Here is a 19,512-nt window from a genome sequence, read left to right as displayed (position 1 = left end):
GATTTCAATGTCAGACTGTGGCTTCCATTAAGCAGCAGCAGCAGCAGCCGATGAGGTAAAAACAAAAACAAACCCCACACAATCTTTTTCACGCACCTGCTCAAACCTGTCCTCCTCCTACTCCTCCGCCTCCTTTAAAGTCTCGATTTAAACGCCAACACCCCTAGTAGCGCCCCCTGGCTAGATCAAAACGCCACCGAGCGGCAGGAAACGTTTTAACAACGCCATTATCCAGCCCCTCCCCCCCCCACCCCCCCACCCCCACCTCCCTTTTCTTCATATACCTCCGAGACGCTCTGTTCCTGCCCCCTCAGTGTCCATCAAAATTATCCTCCACGTCTTTTTGCGTAACGAACAACTCTTACGTCAAGCTGTTCCTCGCGTAATGATGACGAACAGCCAGACAGCCGAACTAAACAGGCCGTGGACAGGGCGTGAGGAAAGAGTTAACGCCTCGTGGACTGGGGCCCCAGATCAAGGCGGCGGATTTATGAGCAGTTGATTCGTCAGAATTTATGCTTCGTGTCCCCGCTGATTATTAAAAGCCCCCACGGGGAACGAGATGAAGGAGAGGGTTCTTTACAGCAGGCGGGGGTGGGGGAAGGGATTTGTTTCCTAGAGAGAATAAGGGGGTTGGGGGGGGGGAAGGAGGGTGGCGGTTTCTCTTCTCTTCGGAATTATCTCCCGTTTTGTTTTACGGCTACCTGTCTGCCTAATTGTCTGTAGATTGCGGGGTGGGGGAAAAGAAAGGAAAAAAACGACGAAAAAACATCAAAGAAGATAAAAAGTCTTGGAGCTGCTGACGATACCCGATGACAAACGATATTACGACTGTGAATCAACTAAAGGCAGGGATAGGAAGGGATCGACGGAGGAAGAGGATGAAGGGGGAAGACTGAAGGAGAAGGAGAAGGAGGAAGCGGACGAGTATTTGAAGAAAGAGCGCTGGGGAAAGAAAGAGGAGAAAGGGGGAAGACAGAAAAGGAAAAGGGAGGAGGAGCAAGTGAAGCATGCGGAGGCGGTAGAAGAAGGAGGAGGATGAGAAGGAAGAGGAGAAAGAATGAGAAGGAGAAGAAGGAGGAGAAGGAGAAGGAGGAGGAAGAGGGGGAGAAGGAGGAGAAGGAGAAGAAGGAGGAGAAGGAAGAGAAGGAGGAGGAGGGGGAAGAGGAGAAGGAGAGGGAAGAGGAGAAGGAGAAGAAAGAGGAAGAAGAAAAGGAGGAGAAGGAGGAGGAAGAGGGGGAGAAGGAGGAGAAGGACAAGAAGGAGGTAGAGAAGAAGGAGGAGAAGGAAGAGGAGAAGGAGGAGGGAAGAGAAGGAGGAAGAGGAGAAGGAAGAGAAGGAGAAGAAGGAGGAGAAGAAGTAGGAGGAGGAGAAGGAGGACGAGGAAGAGGAGGAGAAGGAGAAGAAGAAGGAGGAAGAGAAGAAGAAGAACAACAACAAGAACAACAACAACAACAAGAAGAAGTAGTAGGAGGAGGAGGAGGAGACGAAAAAGAAGAAGAAGAACAACAACAACAACAACAACAATCTTACGCGGCTAAATGTTACTGTTTATTTAAAATGATCAAATAAAAACGAGCCATAAAACTAGAAGAATGCCAACAGTTTCTGTCTCACAAAACGCAAGTATTTTACAGCCAGTGTCTTTGATTGTAACATCAAGGCAAATACCTCCTTGTTGACGAATCGACTGAGACACAGACAGAGAGAGAGAGGGGGGGGGGGGAGAGAGGGAGGGAGGAAAGGGAGAGGGAGGGAGAGAGAGAGAGAGGTAACTACGCAGCGCATGTAATAAACGGAAGACGACGTGAAATAAGTCTGGCAATAAAACAAGATAGCTTGCAAAGGAAAAGATAGTAAAGCTACGATACCTCTCTCTCTCTCTCTCTCTCTCACACACACACACACACACACACACACACACACACACACGTGTTTGCAAGCACAAGAGTGTGTATGCGTGCAAACGTGTATAATTATGTGTGGTACGTGAGTACATGTGGGTGGGCGGGCGGACGGACGGGCCGCACATACGCACGTGTATGCACGCGCGCGCGCGCGTCTGCTGGGCTGTGATGAGATATTACCATCCCGTGCTTTCCAGTTTATTTTCCGGAGACAGTCGCACCTCAGCTTTCCTTCCTTCCTTCCTTGCTTTTGATCAGACACTTCAGAAAGCAGTGGATGAAAGCCGCACACGGAACCCTAACCTATTAAATAGGGCGGGAATCTAGACACGCAATCTAAGTAACACCTTTTTTTTTTTTTTTTTAATTCCCAACGGCTGTTTACAGATCAGCCAGCTTCAAGGGCTGTCCAAAGACCAGCTCGAGCACTACACTACTAGTAACAGCCTGCCCTGCCTCCAACTCTTCCTTGAAGACTTGAAAGAGAAACAGAAAATCGGGTAAGATCTGTATGCATGTCTTTTTTAGTTGCTGGCGATGTGTTTCAAAGGTTCATCACTGATGTTTTAATCACTTTTGCTCCTTTTTGGGGAGTGGGGGGGGGGGGTATACATAAATGACGTTGGCAAGATGAATCACAGACTTACAGACAGACATGCAAACAAACAAAAAACCAAATAAACAAACAAATTTCAAGCAATCAAATCAAACCACAACAACATTACAAAATCAAAATGTATGCACATTAAAAACACATGTTCCGTTTACAGCAAGTTACAGACTGGTTCCGGTTCCATAAACACTTTCTGATTGAGTTATGCGCTGTTTTCTCCCAAACTCGAAAAACCACTTGTACCTGTAGGCAGAACGTTGACGAATTTGATCGATTTTTTTTTTTTTTTTCTAGACTCTGTATCAGCTTTTTTCTATCTATATTTTTGTTGGTTTGGGGTTGTTGTTTTTTACGCGGAGTTGGAGAAATGGGACTCGAAGAAGAAAAAATAGCAGACGTTGTTGCAAAGCGTGGGCGTTTAAAAGAGTGTCTGAAGCCGCAAGCCGAAATTTTACAGGATACAGATATAGATGTCTGTTGTACAAGCTGAACGCGAACGGGGATATATATATATATATATATATATATATATATATATATATATATATATATGTGTGTGTGTGTGTGTGTGTGTGTGTGTGAGCTAATTAGTCGGGGATTGACAATTGTGTGCCTGCCCTTGCAAGCGCTGAAAGATGTCTGTGGCTAGGAGAGTGAGTGAAAGAAAGTGGGGTGGTGGCTGCAACCCAACAAAGGTTAGCCGCGATAATCTTATAATAAAGTGAAGACTTGGAAAGTTATAGAGCTCTTTTTTTTTTTTTCATTTTTTGGACACAGCATCCCACTGCTCTCACCAACCACCTTCATCATTCTCCCTCTTTCCTATTAAAAAATATAATATAATATAATATAATATAAAAAAAGAGTAGGTATAAATAAATCTTGTCGGCTCTCTTCATTTGTTTGTGTGTTGCCCGTTTCTAGATCACAGATGTTGAAGCAATGTGTTTGAGAAAGACAAGACAAGACAAGACAGTTTATTTCAGGAAAACCCGTACGTGGGTGCACATGAAAATGTTACATATTTCATGTAACTAAAACAAATACAAAATACACTTTTTCCACGACATTTTTTTTTTTATTCAGACAAAGGTTTAAACAAACAATGTATATATTTTGTGCATTAGAAAGTATAGGGTAAGTAGCAAGATCACATTTTGGTATTGTGAAAGGAGGGAGACCGACGGAAGGGGAGGAAACAGCGGAAGGCTTAATTGGAGGTAGGCCGGAAGGAGAGTTGAGAAGAATTACATGGCACAATACTATTGTATGAGGGACTCTGCAGCTGACTCGGGGCTCAAAGTTCAGTTCAGTTAGTCGTTTTTCTCTTTGATATCTGCTGAATGACGGGCATATTAAGTGAGCCGAGAATTGTCTGTTTTGGTTGTAGCAGACAATAAAGTATTCTGAATCTGAATGAAACTGAATTGAATTGAACTGACTTTCTCGGTTGAGAAGAAACAGGCAGAAATGAATACATGTATGTATGTGTGTATGTATGTATGCAGATACATACATATATACATACATATACAGACAGGCGGATAATGGATGAAAGGATAAATGGACATATTAAAAAAAAAAAATAAATAAATAAAAAATTTTAAAAAACTGAAAAATCGATTAACAAAAAGAAAACTAGGCAGATAGACAAAAATGATAAAACAGAAAACAAGTAAAATCATTCTCCATACAGCATAGAAAACATTCTTTAAAAGATTAACTTCGCTTTTTTTTCTTTTTTTTCCATAAAAAAATATTCACGGCGAAATATCACACACACACACACACACACACACACACACACACACACACACACACACACACACACACACACACACACACACACACACCATTTTGAATTTGTACAACACTAACAACATGCACAAAAACAAAACAAAGCGAATAAACAAAATGAAAAATGAAAATAAAAAGCAAATCATTTGAGTATTTTCAGGCAGCACATGAGAAAGTAGATAACCAGTGACACACGAAAAAAGTAAGACAGTCCATTCCGTCCTGGCAGAAAGTCTCCAGCGCTTACATATTTTTTAATGCTTTGTCTTGTCTTGCGTTCTGGGAAAGAGACAGGGAGAGTCAGAGAGACGGAGATGGTGGGAGAATATAATGAAAGATGAACTTTGTAAAAAATATTTTAATAATAATAATAATAACAACAACAAGTAAATGAACAGATAAATGAATATACATATATCTATATATGAATAAATAAATAAACATTAATATATGTCCTTCTGATCGCGCAAATCAAACAACAAACGAACAAAATGACAAATCATATAAACAACAAGAAAAAAAAAGAACATAACATGAATCTCACCAAAAAAAAATAAATAAATAAAATAATTAAAAGAGAGAGAGAGAGAGAGAGGAGGGAGAGAGAGAGAGAGAGAGAGAGAGAGAGAGAGAGAGAGAGAGAGAGAGAGAGAGAGAAAAGACAAACATCGACAAAAAGCAAAAACAACAACGACAAAAAAGAAATCCAACAACAACGAAACTAACAAAAATCGAACTCGTCCAAACTTCCAAAAACCAATGGAAATCACGGAGGAAAAAAAGCACTAATCCTTGATGCCGCGCAATACACATTCTTCCACAGTCCAGGCGGAAAAAAGTAGCTGGTGTGGGATGGAATGGGACCGGATGGGGTGATCAGTGAAAATCGATAACAGATGAACAGCACGACGACATGAACACTGAGACAACTATATATCAATATCATAAAGATGCACACACCGTGCGAGGAACAGTACTTTTACACAACCTGACGCATTCATGTTTCAAATCAAACCATGATGCTTTTGCCCAGCCACTGTACCGCAATACTAGCGTCATTTCAGGGCAGACAACCCGTAAGTTCTTACAGCGAATGGACAGGAACACAAGACAGTGTTGGAAGTTCAATTACATCAAACTAGAAAGACTATTTGTGATATAAAAAAAACCCAACTAATTTGTGTTTGCACATTTCTTCTGTCATTGCTGCTGTGTGCACATGTCAAATGATCGGTATAAGGACAGGCCCGGCGCTTCCTTTTTTTTTTTTTTTTTTTTTAGAGGAAGCGTCTGGGTTTGTTCCAGTATACCTGTTATTTACCTGTGTGCTAGCTGAATCGGTCGCGTAAGCGGCATTGACTTAAGTTGTGTATGGACCTTGTGTATGGAGAGAGTTACCACTCTTTATACTGTTTGTTAGACTAGAAAGACCAGCTTATATCCACAATTCGCTCAGCCTACGTAAACTTTAAATCAAGTTGTTGTTTTCTGTATATTAAAAATAACGTCAAAAGACCACATCACCTGCGTTATGTTTCAGTCCACGTAAACTGATTTAAATCAAAATTTGTATATCGACCCCCATCAGGAACTGAAAAATGTGTGTCCGTGGGGATATCATGAAGCTGGCTGCTCGAGCCTAATATCATGCAGATCCCAGCACTGGATCAGAAGACACCCCCGAAAACGGAGTATGGCTGCCTACATGGCGGAGTAAAAACGGTCATACATGTAGAGCCCACTCGTGTTCATACGAGTGAACGTGGGAGTTGCATCTCACGAGCGAAGAGGAAGAAGAGAAGACGCAAGCATGTTTCTCGACAAAGACTGTATGAAAAGCGGTATTCTAGTAGTACAAACGAGTTACCAATGACTTCAACCCAGTTTTGTCGAACCAGGAATGATGATAGCCCCACCCACCCACCCACCCCCTCACGCCCACCACCCTCTGTGAGTGTGTGTATGTGTAGAAGAAAGAGAAGAAGAAAAAGAAGTACATCTACCAATTAGTAACGTGGTAGTAATGACTGGTTTTGGGTCTGTATTTTACCTTGTACATTCACAAACTGTCTTGGTATATTATATATATATATATATATATATATATATAGAGAGAGAGAGAGAGAGAGAGAGAGAGAGAGAGAGACAGAGAGAGAGACAGAGAGAGTTTTGAGAAAATGTTCTGTTTCTGGTGAACGTATCAAAAAAGCAAAACTGAGAACAACTTATCAAGTAACTATACACGCGCACGCGAGCACTGGCAAGCGAACTAAGAGAGATAACGGGTGCGGGAGAGTGGGAGGTGGGGGTGGGGGGAAGGAGACGGAGAGAGAGAAAGTGGAGCGGAGAGGGACGGAGAAACTGACAGACAAAGACAGAGACAGGCTAGAGCGATAAAGCAAACGTTTCCTTTCTTTCTTTTCTGAAAAGAATGAATGAAAAAGAAACAGGAAACGTAGAAACCGAGACAGTGAAGTAGTGCATATGCTTCGAAACAAAACATTATGAGAGACAGACAGACAGACATACAAACAGACAGATACAATGATAAAAACAAAGGAATGCTTCGACAAAGCTCATTGGCTTGAATACATGCACCTAAAACAAACAACAACAAAAATACAAAGAAACACACCTACGTCAACAATAAAGTTACATCATAGATTCAGCACAACAACTAACTTCATGGATTCAGCACAACACAACAACAACGATTCACCTCATAGATTCAACACAACAACAACAACAACAACAACAACAAACAACGATTCAACTCATAGATTCAGCAGAGCAACAACAACTACTAACCAAGCAATAATGTGTAAACTGACTACTCACGTCAGAAGGCGTCTCACAAGGCGCGTCACGGTCATTGTCGCTGCGCTGCTGCTGGTGCTGCTGGTGGTGGTGGTGGGCACCAGCCGCATCCGCACCCGCCACCCCTGCAGAAGAGGCAGCCGGGCGGGCCGGGCGGGGGACTTGAACTCCACCTCCACCACCACCGCGCTGCTTTCTTCCCCCGGCCGCCGCGCCCCGAGAAACGGGACCCCCACCACCACCGCCGCCCTTTCCACGGGCACCACTACCACCACCACCACCACCACTATCCACTGCCACACGGGGGACCGCCGACGACAAACACGAACAGAGCACAAAGGCCGAGAACACAAGACGACGAAACTGGTGAGACATGGTGATGAGGAGAAGTAGGAGTTGAAGACGTGTCTCCTCCCCGCTCATCCATTGAGAAAGGGACAATTCCCACACTGTCCGATGTTGTTGGTCTGTTGAAGCGTGCTGTTGTTGTTGTCGTTGTTGTTGTTGTTGTTTTGGTTGTGGCACTGGCGTTTAGTACATGGAAGTTCCGCCGTGTGTCTGTCAAGTTCGTCGTCGTAGTAGTAGTTGTTGTAGTGTTGTCGTTGATTCATCGGGGACTCCGTCGTGTACACCGTAAAATGTTTTCGGCAGTGTGTTGGTGGTTATAAGTTAAATACTGTGTGTTGTTGTTGTTTTTTAAGGAATGACTGGTTCGTTTTCTTCTTCTTCTTCTTCTTCTTTCGGAGAGACTGGTTTATCTGGTGATATATATTTAGTTATGTTTCTTGTAATATTGTTATTATTATTACTGTTATTATCAGTAGTTGTTCCAGTAGTAGTTGTAGTAGTAGTATGATCTATTCATTTATTAATTTATCTATTAGTTGCTCGTGGGTGAATTTTTTTTATTACACCAGGTTTACATTGTAATTTCATGGTGGCTGATTTTGTTGGGGGTTAACTGTGATTTCTTTTTGGATTTTGTTGGTCATTAAATTGAACTTGTGGGGTTTTTTTTTTTTTACTTTTCAAAATGTTTTATTGGAATATCTGTCTTTTGACGTTTACTTTTAAAAAAATTGCTTCAGTTGGAAATTGATATAACTTTTCCCCCACAATGCGTGAAGAATGGTTGAAACGATCTGTCCCGTGAAACTGTTACAACAACAACAACAACAACAAAATAAATAAACAAAAAATGAAAACAAAGTCTGCAAAATGATATAACTTCTTTTCTTTTTGTCAGTCTCTAGTGCTGGTTATTCAGCAGCGAAGCAGGCCCGAGTTTTGCATAGTGACCAGAACAGAAATCCGAATAGAGAGCCCATCATAGGAACTTTGCAACACCTTGCAAAATACACGTGAACTGCTCCGATACACGTATCGTTATGCACAAATACTAGAAATCATATACACCTGCGTGTAGCGTGCACAAACTTCACGATACATCCAGTTAATTATTATCTTGGACAGCTCATAAAATCGTTGTGTCTTGACAGACATCCGAAATTAAAAGTGTCAGTTGAAGTACCACGGTATTACACATCACTTGTGCAGGCTATCTAGAAGCGGTGATAAAAAAAAATCAGAAAACACAAAAAAACATATTTTCTCTTAATGCAAAAACACTCATAGATGTGTCTAAACCATTAATTTCTGGTAGTTGTTACTCTCAATGAGAATGTATCGAACACACACACACACACACACACACACACACACACACACACACACTAATGATAATAACTAAGGTAAAATTTCAACACTGATCACTTGCCTCCAGGCTGAGAAACAAATGAAAGATTCCAATTTTTCTCCACACTCACAAAGTCCGCAATCACAGTCTTCTTTGGGCACAAACATGTCATGCACGCACACAAAATGACACTAAAACAGATCCATGCGCCTGACAAAACTTTTCACGTAGTTGTGATGAGCAGCGATGAAAAAGGAGACCAATGGTTATGACTCCACATGAAGATCCGAGGTATTTTGCAAGAGTTCCGGGGAAGAAAATCATCAAGTCCGGATGTAATACGAAGAAGGATAACCTTTTTCTTTTCTTTTTTCTTTTTTTCTTTTTTTTAATACCGAAGTCCAGAACCTGAGTGGCAATAGCTGGCCAAACGGACAGACGGTGTGTGTGACACACAGACCGACCTGACCACAAGTGTTGCCGAACACGAGGGTCGGGGAGTTTTGTGTGCGTTCGTTGACTGCTCAGGTCACCATACCACCACCACTCCACACCACACCACACCACACCGCCCCCACTCTCTCTCTCTCTCTCTCTCTCTCTCTCTTTCCCCTCTCCCTCTTCTTCCTTCCGTCCTTTTCCACCCCCACCTCCCTGCCACACCACTGTCTTGACCAGTGAGTCCCCTCCTCCCAAGCCCCTACCACCACTCCAAAGTCTGTGTGTGTGTGTGTGTGGGTGCGGGTGGGTGTGTGTGTGATGGCACGCACAGGTCCTGTGGCTGGCTCGCTCCCACCCTCCTCCTTCCTTCCTTCCTTCCTTCCTTCCCTTCTCCTCCTACCTGTCCGCTCCCCCCCCCACCTCTACCACCCTACTCCCCCTGCACGTGGAAGGCGATCCCTTGTCTGTCAGTAGTGTGTCTGCAGTAGTCCAGGCCACGCCTTCTCCCTACGCTGTGCCTTGCAGGGCCTGACGTGCCCACCAGTAGTAGTGTATAGTGGTGCTATGGTGGTGGTATTGAGGAGCAGGAGGTGAGAGAGAGAGATAGAGAGAGAGAGGGCGGGGGAGAGAGAGAGAACAGGAGCGCCGTCGTGCCTACACCCCTTCCACCACCACCATTACTGCTACTGCAATACAATACTACCCACCTACCCTACGTTGGCGCCGGTGCGGTGGAGTTCCCATGTGGGACGGCTTCTCAGGCCGTGTTGTCATGTAACGTGCAGTTGTCGTTCCCTTCCACTGCTGCTCTTCATTGTTTTCCTCTTTCTGATTAATTCAATTACCCGCCCCTTCTACACCGGCTGCACCTTCCTGCTCCCCGCCTCGCAGACATCGGTGCTGGCTGGCACTGTCCCCTGGCAGTAGTCGTAGTAGTAGTGTCGTGGCAGTAGTTGCAGTCGTTCGTCGTAGCAGTCGTAGTAGAAATGCCCGGTTGAGAAAGAAACAGTAGGATGCGTTTTGCCGCCCCTTTTTATGTTTGTTTTGTTTTTGTTTTTGTTTTTTTTAAGTCGTCAGTATCCCAATTTCGGTTTCCCACAGTTTTCGGTTTTCGTATCGTCTCTTCTCACGCTGACTGAACAAGCGAAACGTGGTACCTACGATGTGATTATCCGAGTTCACTTGTTGAGAACTGATGCGGTGCAGGGACTTTCACTGATCTGACAGCTGATGACGTCACTGTGAGGGGTGGTGACGGTCGTCGTCCAGTCATTCGGTCGTGATGAGGAGTGAGTGGTGGCGGCTTGCGGCTGTCTATGGCGTCATGATTCAGCTTCGCGTTATCTGGACAATCTGCCAAGGGAAAAAAAAACAAACAAACCAGTCAGGCCTTTTAAATGTAAAGTTTAAAATAAAATGATTATACAAAAACAAAAAAAAGTGATGGTTCATGTTATCTTACTTTTTTTAATACTTTTTTCTTTTCTTTTTTTTTTTAATACATTTGAAAGTGTATTATCTAAACCTGTGGGGTTGGTTTGTTGGTTGCTTATTTTCTGTGTGTGTATGCGTGTGTATGTGTGTGTGTGTCTGTCTGTCTGTCTGTGTCTGTGTAGTTTCCGTTTCCATTGAAATTTGTACAAGACTGTTGAGATGTAGCGCTGATTGCTTGGGAATGAAATTAATCTCTCTCTCTCTCTCTCTCTCTCTCTCTCTCTCTCTCTCTCTTGTGTGTGTGTGTGTGTGTGTGTGTGTGTGTGTGTCCAAATCACTATCCTTTCATACCTCCACTAGTTAGACAACAATAGAAATTACAATAATTATTGTGTCCGTCTTCGGCGCCATTGATTTGATATATCATAAGTTCGGTTAGGACAAACTTGTAACGTTAACCTGAAGCGGAGTGTTCATCTGTCCATGTAGTGATGTTGCATGTCATTTACTTTTCGACATATCTCATCTCAGTTATACACCCATCCAGTTAAAGAGTTTGTTCATTTTTTCCTTCCGTTTGTCTGTTTCAAGTTCTTTCATTCGTTCATTAATTTCTGAACGAATTTTGTGTTGATTTCTTCTTTTTTTTCTTTCTTTTTTTCTTTTTCTTCTTCTTTTTTTTTTTTTTTTTTTTTTTTTTTTTTTTGCGTGTGACAGACTGGACTTAAAATGTTGATGTATTGTCTAATTGGTTTAAATCATCTTTAATTGTTCAACAGTACACATGATTACGATGCAAACAAAGACACAAGAGCATCAACAAGCTTAAAGCTTATACTGTGCTCACAACGTTGCACTTCAATTTTAACGTGACGGCTGATGAACCATATTATCATTTGTATCAAATAACATTCATAAACAGTAAGTACAGAAATAAAACAAATAAAACAAATCAATACATAATATAGCTGAGTAAAATATTGCTACTATCAATACCAACATGAGATTAAATTTGTAGTGACCAGACTATACGTTTCGAAACTTGTGAAAAAGAATACAATATATCTGGCATGGTGTCAAGTCACGTAAATATAATCTGTAAAGTAAATAGCAGTAACAAAACGGATACAAGAAAAACCGCGATACGATACCATCATCAACAACAACAAAAATAATGATAATAACGATAAGAAGAAGAAGAAGAAGAAAAAGAACAATATGATGATGATAATGATGAAATAATAATGATGATGATAGCGGTGGTGGTGGTGGTGACAAAGGAAGAAGAATACCAGCCCTGGAATTGTTTCCTTGACTGGTGATGATTTTGATCACAAGCTACCCTATAACGAGACATGAGGAAATGATTCGCTTAGTCTCTCTCTGTGTGTGTGTGTGTGTGTGTGTGTGTGTGTGTGTGTGTGTGTGTCTGTCTGTCTGTCTGTGTCTGTCTGTACCAGACCACTCCGCCCCGGCCCCCACGTGTTCCTGACAATCAACAGCTAAACTTTGCAGCAGAGACTCACGAGAATCAAATGGGCTATGCCTCTCATGGCACGATCCACGCCGATCTCAAACCAACCTTCCCCCCCCACCCCCCCCCCATCCACCGTACCCCCTCTCCCCTCACATACACACCCTCATCCCCCCCCCCCAACCCACCCCGCCCCCCACCCACATCCCCCTCCACCCCTCCCCTCTCCACACATACACAATACCCAGACACCTTTTGATTTAATTGGATTTTGATTTGATATGGATCCTTATATAGCGCCTATCCTCGGTCGGAGATCAAGCACACGGGGGTCATTTGCACAACAGGCTGCCTACCCGGGTATAGCCGACTAACGGCTGCTGCCACTGGGCGCTCGTCATTCGCTTCCTGTGTCTTTCAGTCAGATTTCTGGCACGCACGCATACACGCTCAGACAAACATGTAACATTGTGTCTCTCTCTCTCTCTCTCTCTCTCTCTCTCTCTCTCTCTCTGTCCGCACGCGTGTGTGCGTAAGCCAGCGCGGACGCATGTGTGCGTGTGCGTCCGTCAGTGTGTATGTACGTGCCGTGAGCAAGCGAGCGTCGCGCAAAGCTTCACTAGAACAAAACTGAAGCAACAACGACAGTCAAAGCTCTTCTCTGACGGCACAATTAATCATCACCTCAACAGAAACTGACCACACAGACTCAAAAAGACCCGTGTCCACCCACGACCAGATACGGTCTTCACCAGATAAAGAAGAACTTGCCCACCCCGTCCAGCGAGTGACGGTGACTGAAGAGTTACGAGGGACCGTGTTAATTGCACTCCTTCACACCTCTCGCTCCGCTTGTCAATGATCACTGATGGCGACAATTGTCAGTCCGCCAGAGGGGTCGTCAAGTTTCACGTCCGGTCGCGCGCGTCATGTTGGGACGCGATGCCTCAAGTCCCCGGTTTTAGCCGTGTGGGACATATAGGTAACTGCGCCTCTTCTCACGTACCAACTCCCGTTTCCTGTTTGCAAACGCGGGATAGATGACGTTATTCCACTTGGTTTCTTTAGCGATGCAGCCAGCCAATACTGACGCTGTAGTACTGTCAACTAGTTGCCTTGTAAACGTCCAGTATGTATGTATTCAACGCCCTCGCCCTACATATTCGTTCTGAGTTTAAAATAATAATAATAATAATGATAATGATGATAAACTATGTATTATGCAAAATGGTTTGCAAACACCCATCCCCTTACTATGAAAAGACAAGAGAAAATCATCATGAATAACTCTTTCTCTCACACACACACGCGCGCGCGCGCGCGCGCGCGCGTGCGCGCACACACACAAACACACACACACACACACACACACACACACACACACACACACACACATTAATGTGCATGCCTGTCTGTGATGTGTGAGAGGGAAAGAGAGAAAGGAGGGGTGGGGGATAGAGAAACCGAAAGAAAAAGAATGAACTGAGAAGGAAGAAAAGAAGGAAACAGAATGAATGAATGAATGAATGAATGGTTTATTTACATAGGCCATAGCCCCTCATGAGGGGTATCTGAACGAGAACAACAAAACATCATCATAATTAGCTGATAAATAGATAATGTAATTTTTTTTAATTGTACACCCGTACAGGGCGTACGAGTATGAAGTTTGTTCTTGTGGTTTTAATGCTGGCACCAAGGCTGCTGGTGGGGAACCGAAGGCTAGCCGTCTAATGTTACAGACGCTCTCGTGGTCAAGGTGTGGGACTGACCGCGGGAATGTGCCCCTATAGGCAAGCCTGTGGTGAGCCCTGATACCATCGGGTTGTCAGTTCTGTTTAAGTTGAAGTCAGGGTGATTAATGCCAGCTGTTAGCCGCCCTGGGATGATAGGACGCTATATTTTCGCGGGGTTTTCGCGGGAGGAATAGACTCTCCCGTAAATTTTAAGAAAATAGTCCTGATTATTTTGTTTATTATTTGTAAGAGAGTTTTGGTTGAGATTTAGATGATGTACATGAAAAAATAGGAAATCAGTTTTGAATGTATGTACTTTGGAATCTATGGGGGAAAAACTTTTGGTTAGTCAATAAAATTAAAATAGAATAGCCCTAGTGAATAATTATGAGGTGTAGTAATTTCAGGAACCGCGCCCTGTAGTGCCAGAACAGAGGGCGGGGAATCAGTTAGTGCCCCACTCTTGTTGGAAGCAGTCGCCTAGGGAAGGACGGGGGGGTCAGTTAGTGCCCTACCCTTTTAGAAGCAGTATGTGCTGAGAGATGTGGCCAGGAAACCAGGTGTGTGGAAATATTTTATTTTCATTTTGTCATTGATGCTAGGAGATTTTATTCCTTGATATTAGTATGTTATTAGGTTTTATATTGTGCATTACAAGGTTATATTGATGTGATGGAAATTGATTGTTTTTGTGCGTTTGCATTTGGACACATTAATTGTTTGTGATTTTTGCAAAGCCTATTTAGTCTTGATGTTGATTGGGAAGTAAAGTATGTATTTGAGAGAATACACCATTGGGAGGAAAAAAAAGGAGAAAGTTTAGCCAGACGTTGAATTAGGTGTTGGGAAGTCATGATATGTTTTGGGATATTTTGTTTTAAAAGTTAGATTACTGAACATAAGATATCGGTGGTTAATCCGGCCGGCACTCATTGTTTTGCGTTGTTTTAGCAGTTTTGTTTTCCAAGGTATATTTAAATGCGACTGTCGGGATCTTTATGTATTGTTTTGGCGTTGTGGCAGATTAAGTGTTTGGGGGTGTTTTTTAGAGAGTTCCATGTATTATTTTTGCGGGGAAAAAACTGTTAGGAACTGGGGAAAGATAGTCTATACAGGACATAAATATTTCGGGATTACTGGTCATTGTGGATTAATAATAATGATAATGATAATAAATGAAGGGAAATTGATAATGATGAAGGAGAGTGTGTTTATAGGTGACAATTGTTTAGTATTAATGGACAGGTGTACTTGTAGTTGGGATGAGTATGTTTAGTGAATATAGTTTTGGTTTAATGAAGGAATGTTCGCAATAATGTTAAAGACTGAAATATGTTATTACGTTTCTTTTCCCGTAACTGTGTGAATACTCTCTCTCTCTCTCTCTCGCTCGCTCGCTCGCTCGCGCGCGCGCGTTTTCTCTTACTCACTCTCTCTCTGTGCCTCCGCCTGCCTTTCACGCTCTCTGCCCGTCTGTCTGTCTGCTCTCGCTCTCTCTCTCGCTCGCTGCCTCTGTCTGTCACTCACGCTCTCTGTCTGCCTGTCTGCACTCGCTCTCTCTCTCGCTCGCTCTCTCTCTTTCTCTCTCCCCCTCATAATTGTTTCGTTATATATGATATACCCATGTATTCATGTTAGATGTGAATGGTTATTTTTCTTGCTCATGTGTATACACACTTCAAGCCAAGTTTATATTTTGTTACCAATTGTTTGTGGTTCGGACAGTGGTCAGTTATCCAAATTGTGATTGACTGTAAACGCGAGCTAATGAGCGTTGTTGGTTGAGCACGTGGGAATCAGGTGACCCAATGATGTTGGATGAATGAGGTCCACATAATTGGAAGATGATGTTCCGACTTGGTCGGCATAGGGTTAAACTGAATGGCGTTTACCTTATTCATGGAGTGATTGTCTCATCACTTAATTGGTTCTTGTTTTGGGTGGGTTGTCTTCGCTGATGACCCGTTGCGCAAAACCCAAGGTAGAGAGCTAATAATGCTATATGAGCTGATTGAACTGAAGGTTCTACGTACTATAGCGCATTCCCTTATCACGTGTCTCATGGATAATATGCTCGTGTATGAAGTATGGGTTGGGGTACCCAACCCCATGGAATTGTTAATTCCAGTTTCTGTATGTTGTTCCTCTATTTGGATGGGGAAACGTATGATATATGTTGATATTATTGTGTGTAACTGTAAGTCTGAAAATGAATGTACAATGCCTTGTTCTTATGTTGATTTGCGTTGATGTTTCCAGGCCACGGTTGCTAGAGCCCTTTTTCTTTTTTCCCCTTTTGTTTTCTTTTTTCCGTTTTCGTTCTTTGAGTTAGTATTTTCTTTTTTTAGTTAGTCAACTAGTACAACGTTTCCACCTTTTAGTCTTAAGAGAGTGTTGAAGCAAAATTAAAGTGAACAAGAAACATCTTTGGCCTGACTGCGTTTTCTTTATTATAGTGAATCCTAATCTGTCTTTTCCCCGAATCCGACTCCCCTTGTGTTGGGTAAAGACCATTGAATTATTCTTTACGATAGAAGCAAGGGGAGGTTTACATTTTGGCGCCCAATAAGGGACTAGCAGATTAGGTTAAGGAAAAAATAGAAAAACAAAGAAATAGGAAGTAATTTTAACAAAGGGCTCTAGCAACCTGAAATCATGGCTTCCGAAGAGGACGCCAGACAGCTGAGTGGGGAGGGCCCAACGTCGGACACGCCTGGCACATCCGATGACGTGGCCACCCTGCGGGACCAGCTGCAACAGCTTGAGCTGCGTCATCGGCTCGCTGTGGCTGATCTGGAGGACCGGTTAAGGCGGGCCCACCACGACCAGATCACAGTCATCGCACAGCCGCCACCCATGGCCCCAAAAGTCAAGATCTTCACCGGCCGGCCCCCCACAACCCCTCAGGAGACCACCTTCACTGAGTGGTACCCGCTCGTACGGGCGGCCCTGGATGACGAGACAGTCGGGAACAAGGCAGCGTTCGTCAAACGACACCTTCGGGGTCCCGCGCTCCAACACGTCAGCAGTCTCCGGACCGATGACGCCCACCACATACTGGAGCAGCTGGACGGTTTATTTGGGACCCTGAGGCCCCCAGACGATGTTTTTATAGACATTTGCCAGGCACGGCCGAAGCCTGGGCAGAAACTAGCCGACTACCTTCTCGACGTCTACGAAAAAATGAAGGACCTGCAGGCAACGGCTCAGTATTCAGATGAGACCTTCAACCTGAGACTTTATTTAGCTTTTTCAAAGAGCTGCTCGGGGCTGATCGCCCTGGAACTTCGAAGCAAATTCGGCGTACCGGGAGAAGGGGCGCCCACATTCGCTGACCTATTCAAGGCTACGAGGAAAATAGAGGGCCTTGGTCAGTCCGAGAGGAGGACGGGTCGGCACCCCGAGGTCGTCGCCCATGTCACCCAGACGGCCACGCCAGCGATGGGAGACAACCCCCCACCGCCACTTCCCAGACGAGCACGAGGTCCCTGTTACAAGTGTGGGCTGGAAGGCCACTACTACCGGGACTGTCGGAACCCGCCCAATCCTCGCCTGGTCGCAGAAGAGGACAGGAGGAGGCGTCGCCGCAACAACGAGTGGCGCCGGCGGAAGGGACTTCCCGAGGTCCCTTTAAACTAAAAGGGGCCACGGCTGACGGGGAAGCCAAGGCCCGGAACGACCAAGCCCCAACACCAAAGGCAGACTGGGTGGAGCGAGCGGTGGAGATCCTGGACAACGACCTCCTCAAGCTACAGCCGGTGAGACTGGCAGCCAATGCCGTGGTGAAGCTCTCGCCGGGGCAGACCTGCGAGCTGCGGGGACACCTTTCCAGGACACCGCCAGCACCCATCCAGGTTCTGCCAAGGGGCAAGGACTGGCTACCCCCGCACGTGGAGGTGTGCTCAGCAGGAATGGAGACGGACACGCGGGTCAAGGTAGTAGTAAGGAATGTGTCGGCCCAACAGATAGTAACTTTGTCGTCAAGGGATGTCTTAGCCGAGATTCAGTGCAATATGGTAGATAGAAAAGCAGACACACAGCCAAGTTTAGAGGCACTGGTAGGACCCTGCTGTGAGGCCCCCATTAGAGTGAATGGAGTTAGCGCTAAGGCTTTAGTGGACAGTGGGTCACAAGTGACCATAGTTTCAGAGTCGTTCTTTAGGACTTATTTACCCACAGTAGAGTTAGAACAGCTTGATTTTGATCTTAACATCAAAGGTGCTGGAGGTCAGGAGGTCCCATACTTAGGGTGTGCTAGGGTAACCGTAGAACTACCGGAAGAGATAGGTGGAACTTCTAGGGTTGTAGACACTGTAGCATTAGTGGGGCCAGACACGTCCTTCTCCACCCGTGTGCCTGTCGTCCTCGGCACCAATGCCATCAGGTGTTTCGCAAAAGATTACAACGCCTCCACGTCTGGCAAGCGGTCCTCTCCTCGCAACATCCGTTGTGAGGTAGCCTTTGCCTACAGTGAGGCTGCTGGTAACAAGGACGGTCGACTTGCTCCCGTCAGACTGGTAGGGCGACCCGTCTCCATACCACCACATTCGGCAGTGGACCTTCGAGGGATGACACGTCCAGGCCTGGTCACCACCAGGGATGCTGTCTTGGTCCAGGAGCCCACTGTCGACGCCCTACCAGATGGTCTTGCAGTCCTGGCCTCAAAGGCACCAACATCCGCCTTACCCAGAGTGAAAGTGACTGTGGTGAACAACACTGACAGTCCAATCTGCGTCAAACGGAAACAGGTCATTGCCGACGTGTTCTGCATCCGTGCAGAGTACGCTGTGACGCAGATTATCCAGCAGATATCAGAGGACTGTAGGTCTAGGGATGATGTTACCTCTTCTTTTTCAGTGACTGACCCTGACAATGTTAGTGATAGTCGTAGTTTAAGGTCTAAATTTAAGTTTGGTGATGAAGTTGATCCAGAATGGAAAGTTTCTTTTACAGAAAAACTAGTTAGTTACTCAGATGTTTTCACCCAGGCTGAATTTGATATAGGTAAAACCGATGTGTTGCATGATATAGAATTGACCCCTGGTCCTGCTATACGTGCACGCCCCAGACCAATCCCTCCCCAAGATCTAGAGGATGTCAGACGCCACATACAGGAGCTGTTAGATGCCAGTATCATAAAGCCATCATCTTCCCCATTTGCAAGTCCTATAGTTTTAGTTAGGAAGAAAACAGGGCAGCTTAGGCTATGTGTAGACTACAGGGCTGTTAATGCCAGGACCATCAGGGATAGCTACACAGTACCTAAGATTGAGGATCTGCTTAGGACATTGACAGGATCACAGTACTTCAGTTCAATGGACCTGTCAAAAGCCTACTATCAGGTACCATTGACAGATAGGGCCAAGAAAATTTCAGCTTTCATCACTCCTCTAGGGCTCTTTGAGTTCGAAAGGTTGAGTTTTGGAATGGTAAATGCCCCCAGTACCTTTCAGCGACTGATGGAGAAGTGTTTCCATGACATGAATCTGTCAGAGCTCATCGTGTTCCTGGACGACGTCCTGGTGCATGGGGAGACGTTACAGGAACTCGAGGAGCGTTCTCTGAGGGTACTGGAGCGGCTCCGGAAGTATCATCTC

The 19,512-nt window shown here is 44.6% G+C and overlaps 1 protein-coding gene across 1 annotated transcript in view; it reads right to left on the bottom strand.

Moving 5' to 3' along the window:
* The window catches only part of LOC143279738 (metalloprotease TIKI1-like), a 230,590-nt gene extending 221,209 nt beyond the window's left edge, over positions 1-9,381 (bottom strand). Inside the window, exon 1 of the mRNA XM_076583863.1 lies at positions 7,156-9,381. Coding sequence (XP_076439978.1) covers positions 7,156-7,557 — 402 coding nt within the window. The 5' untranslated portion in view covers positions 7,558-9,381. The remainder of the gene's footprint in view (positions 1-7,155) is intronic.
* Between the last annotated feature and the right edge of the window lie 10,131 nt (positions 9,382-19,512).

This window comes from Babylonia areolata, chromosome 3 (assembly GCF_041734735.1).
Source record: "Babylonia areolata isolate BAREFJ2019XMU chromosome 3, ASM4173473v1, whole genome shotgun sequence".
NCBI classification, from domain to species: domain Eukaryota; kingdom Metazoa; phylum Mollusca; class Gastropoda; order Neogastropoda; family Buccinidae; genus Babylonia; species Babylonia areolata.
This window is presented reverse-complemented; position numbering and strand designations above follow the sequence as displayed.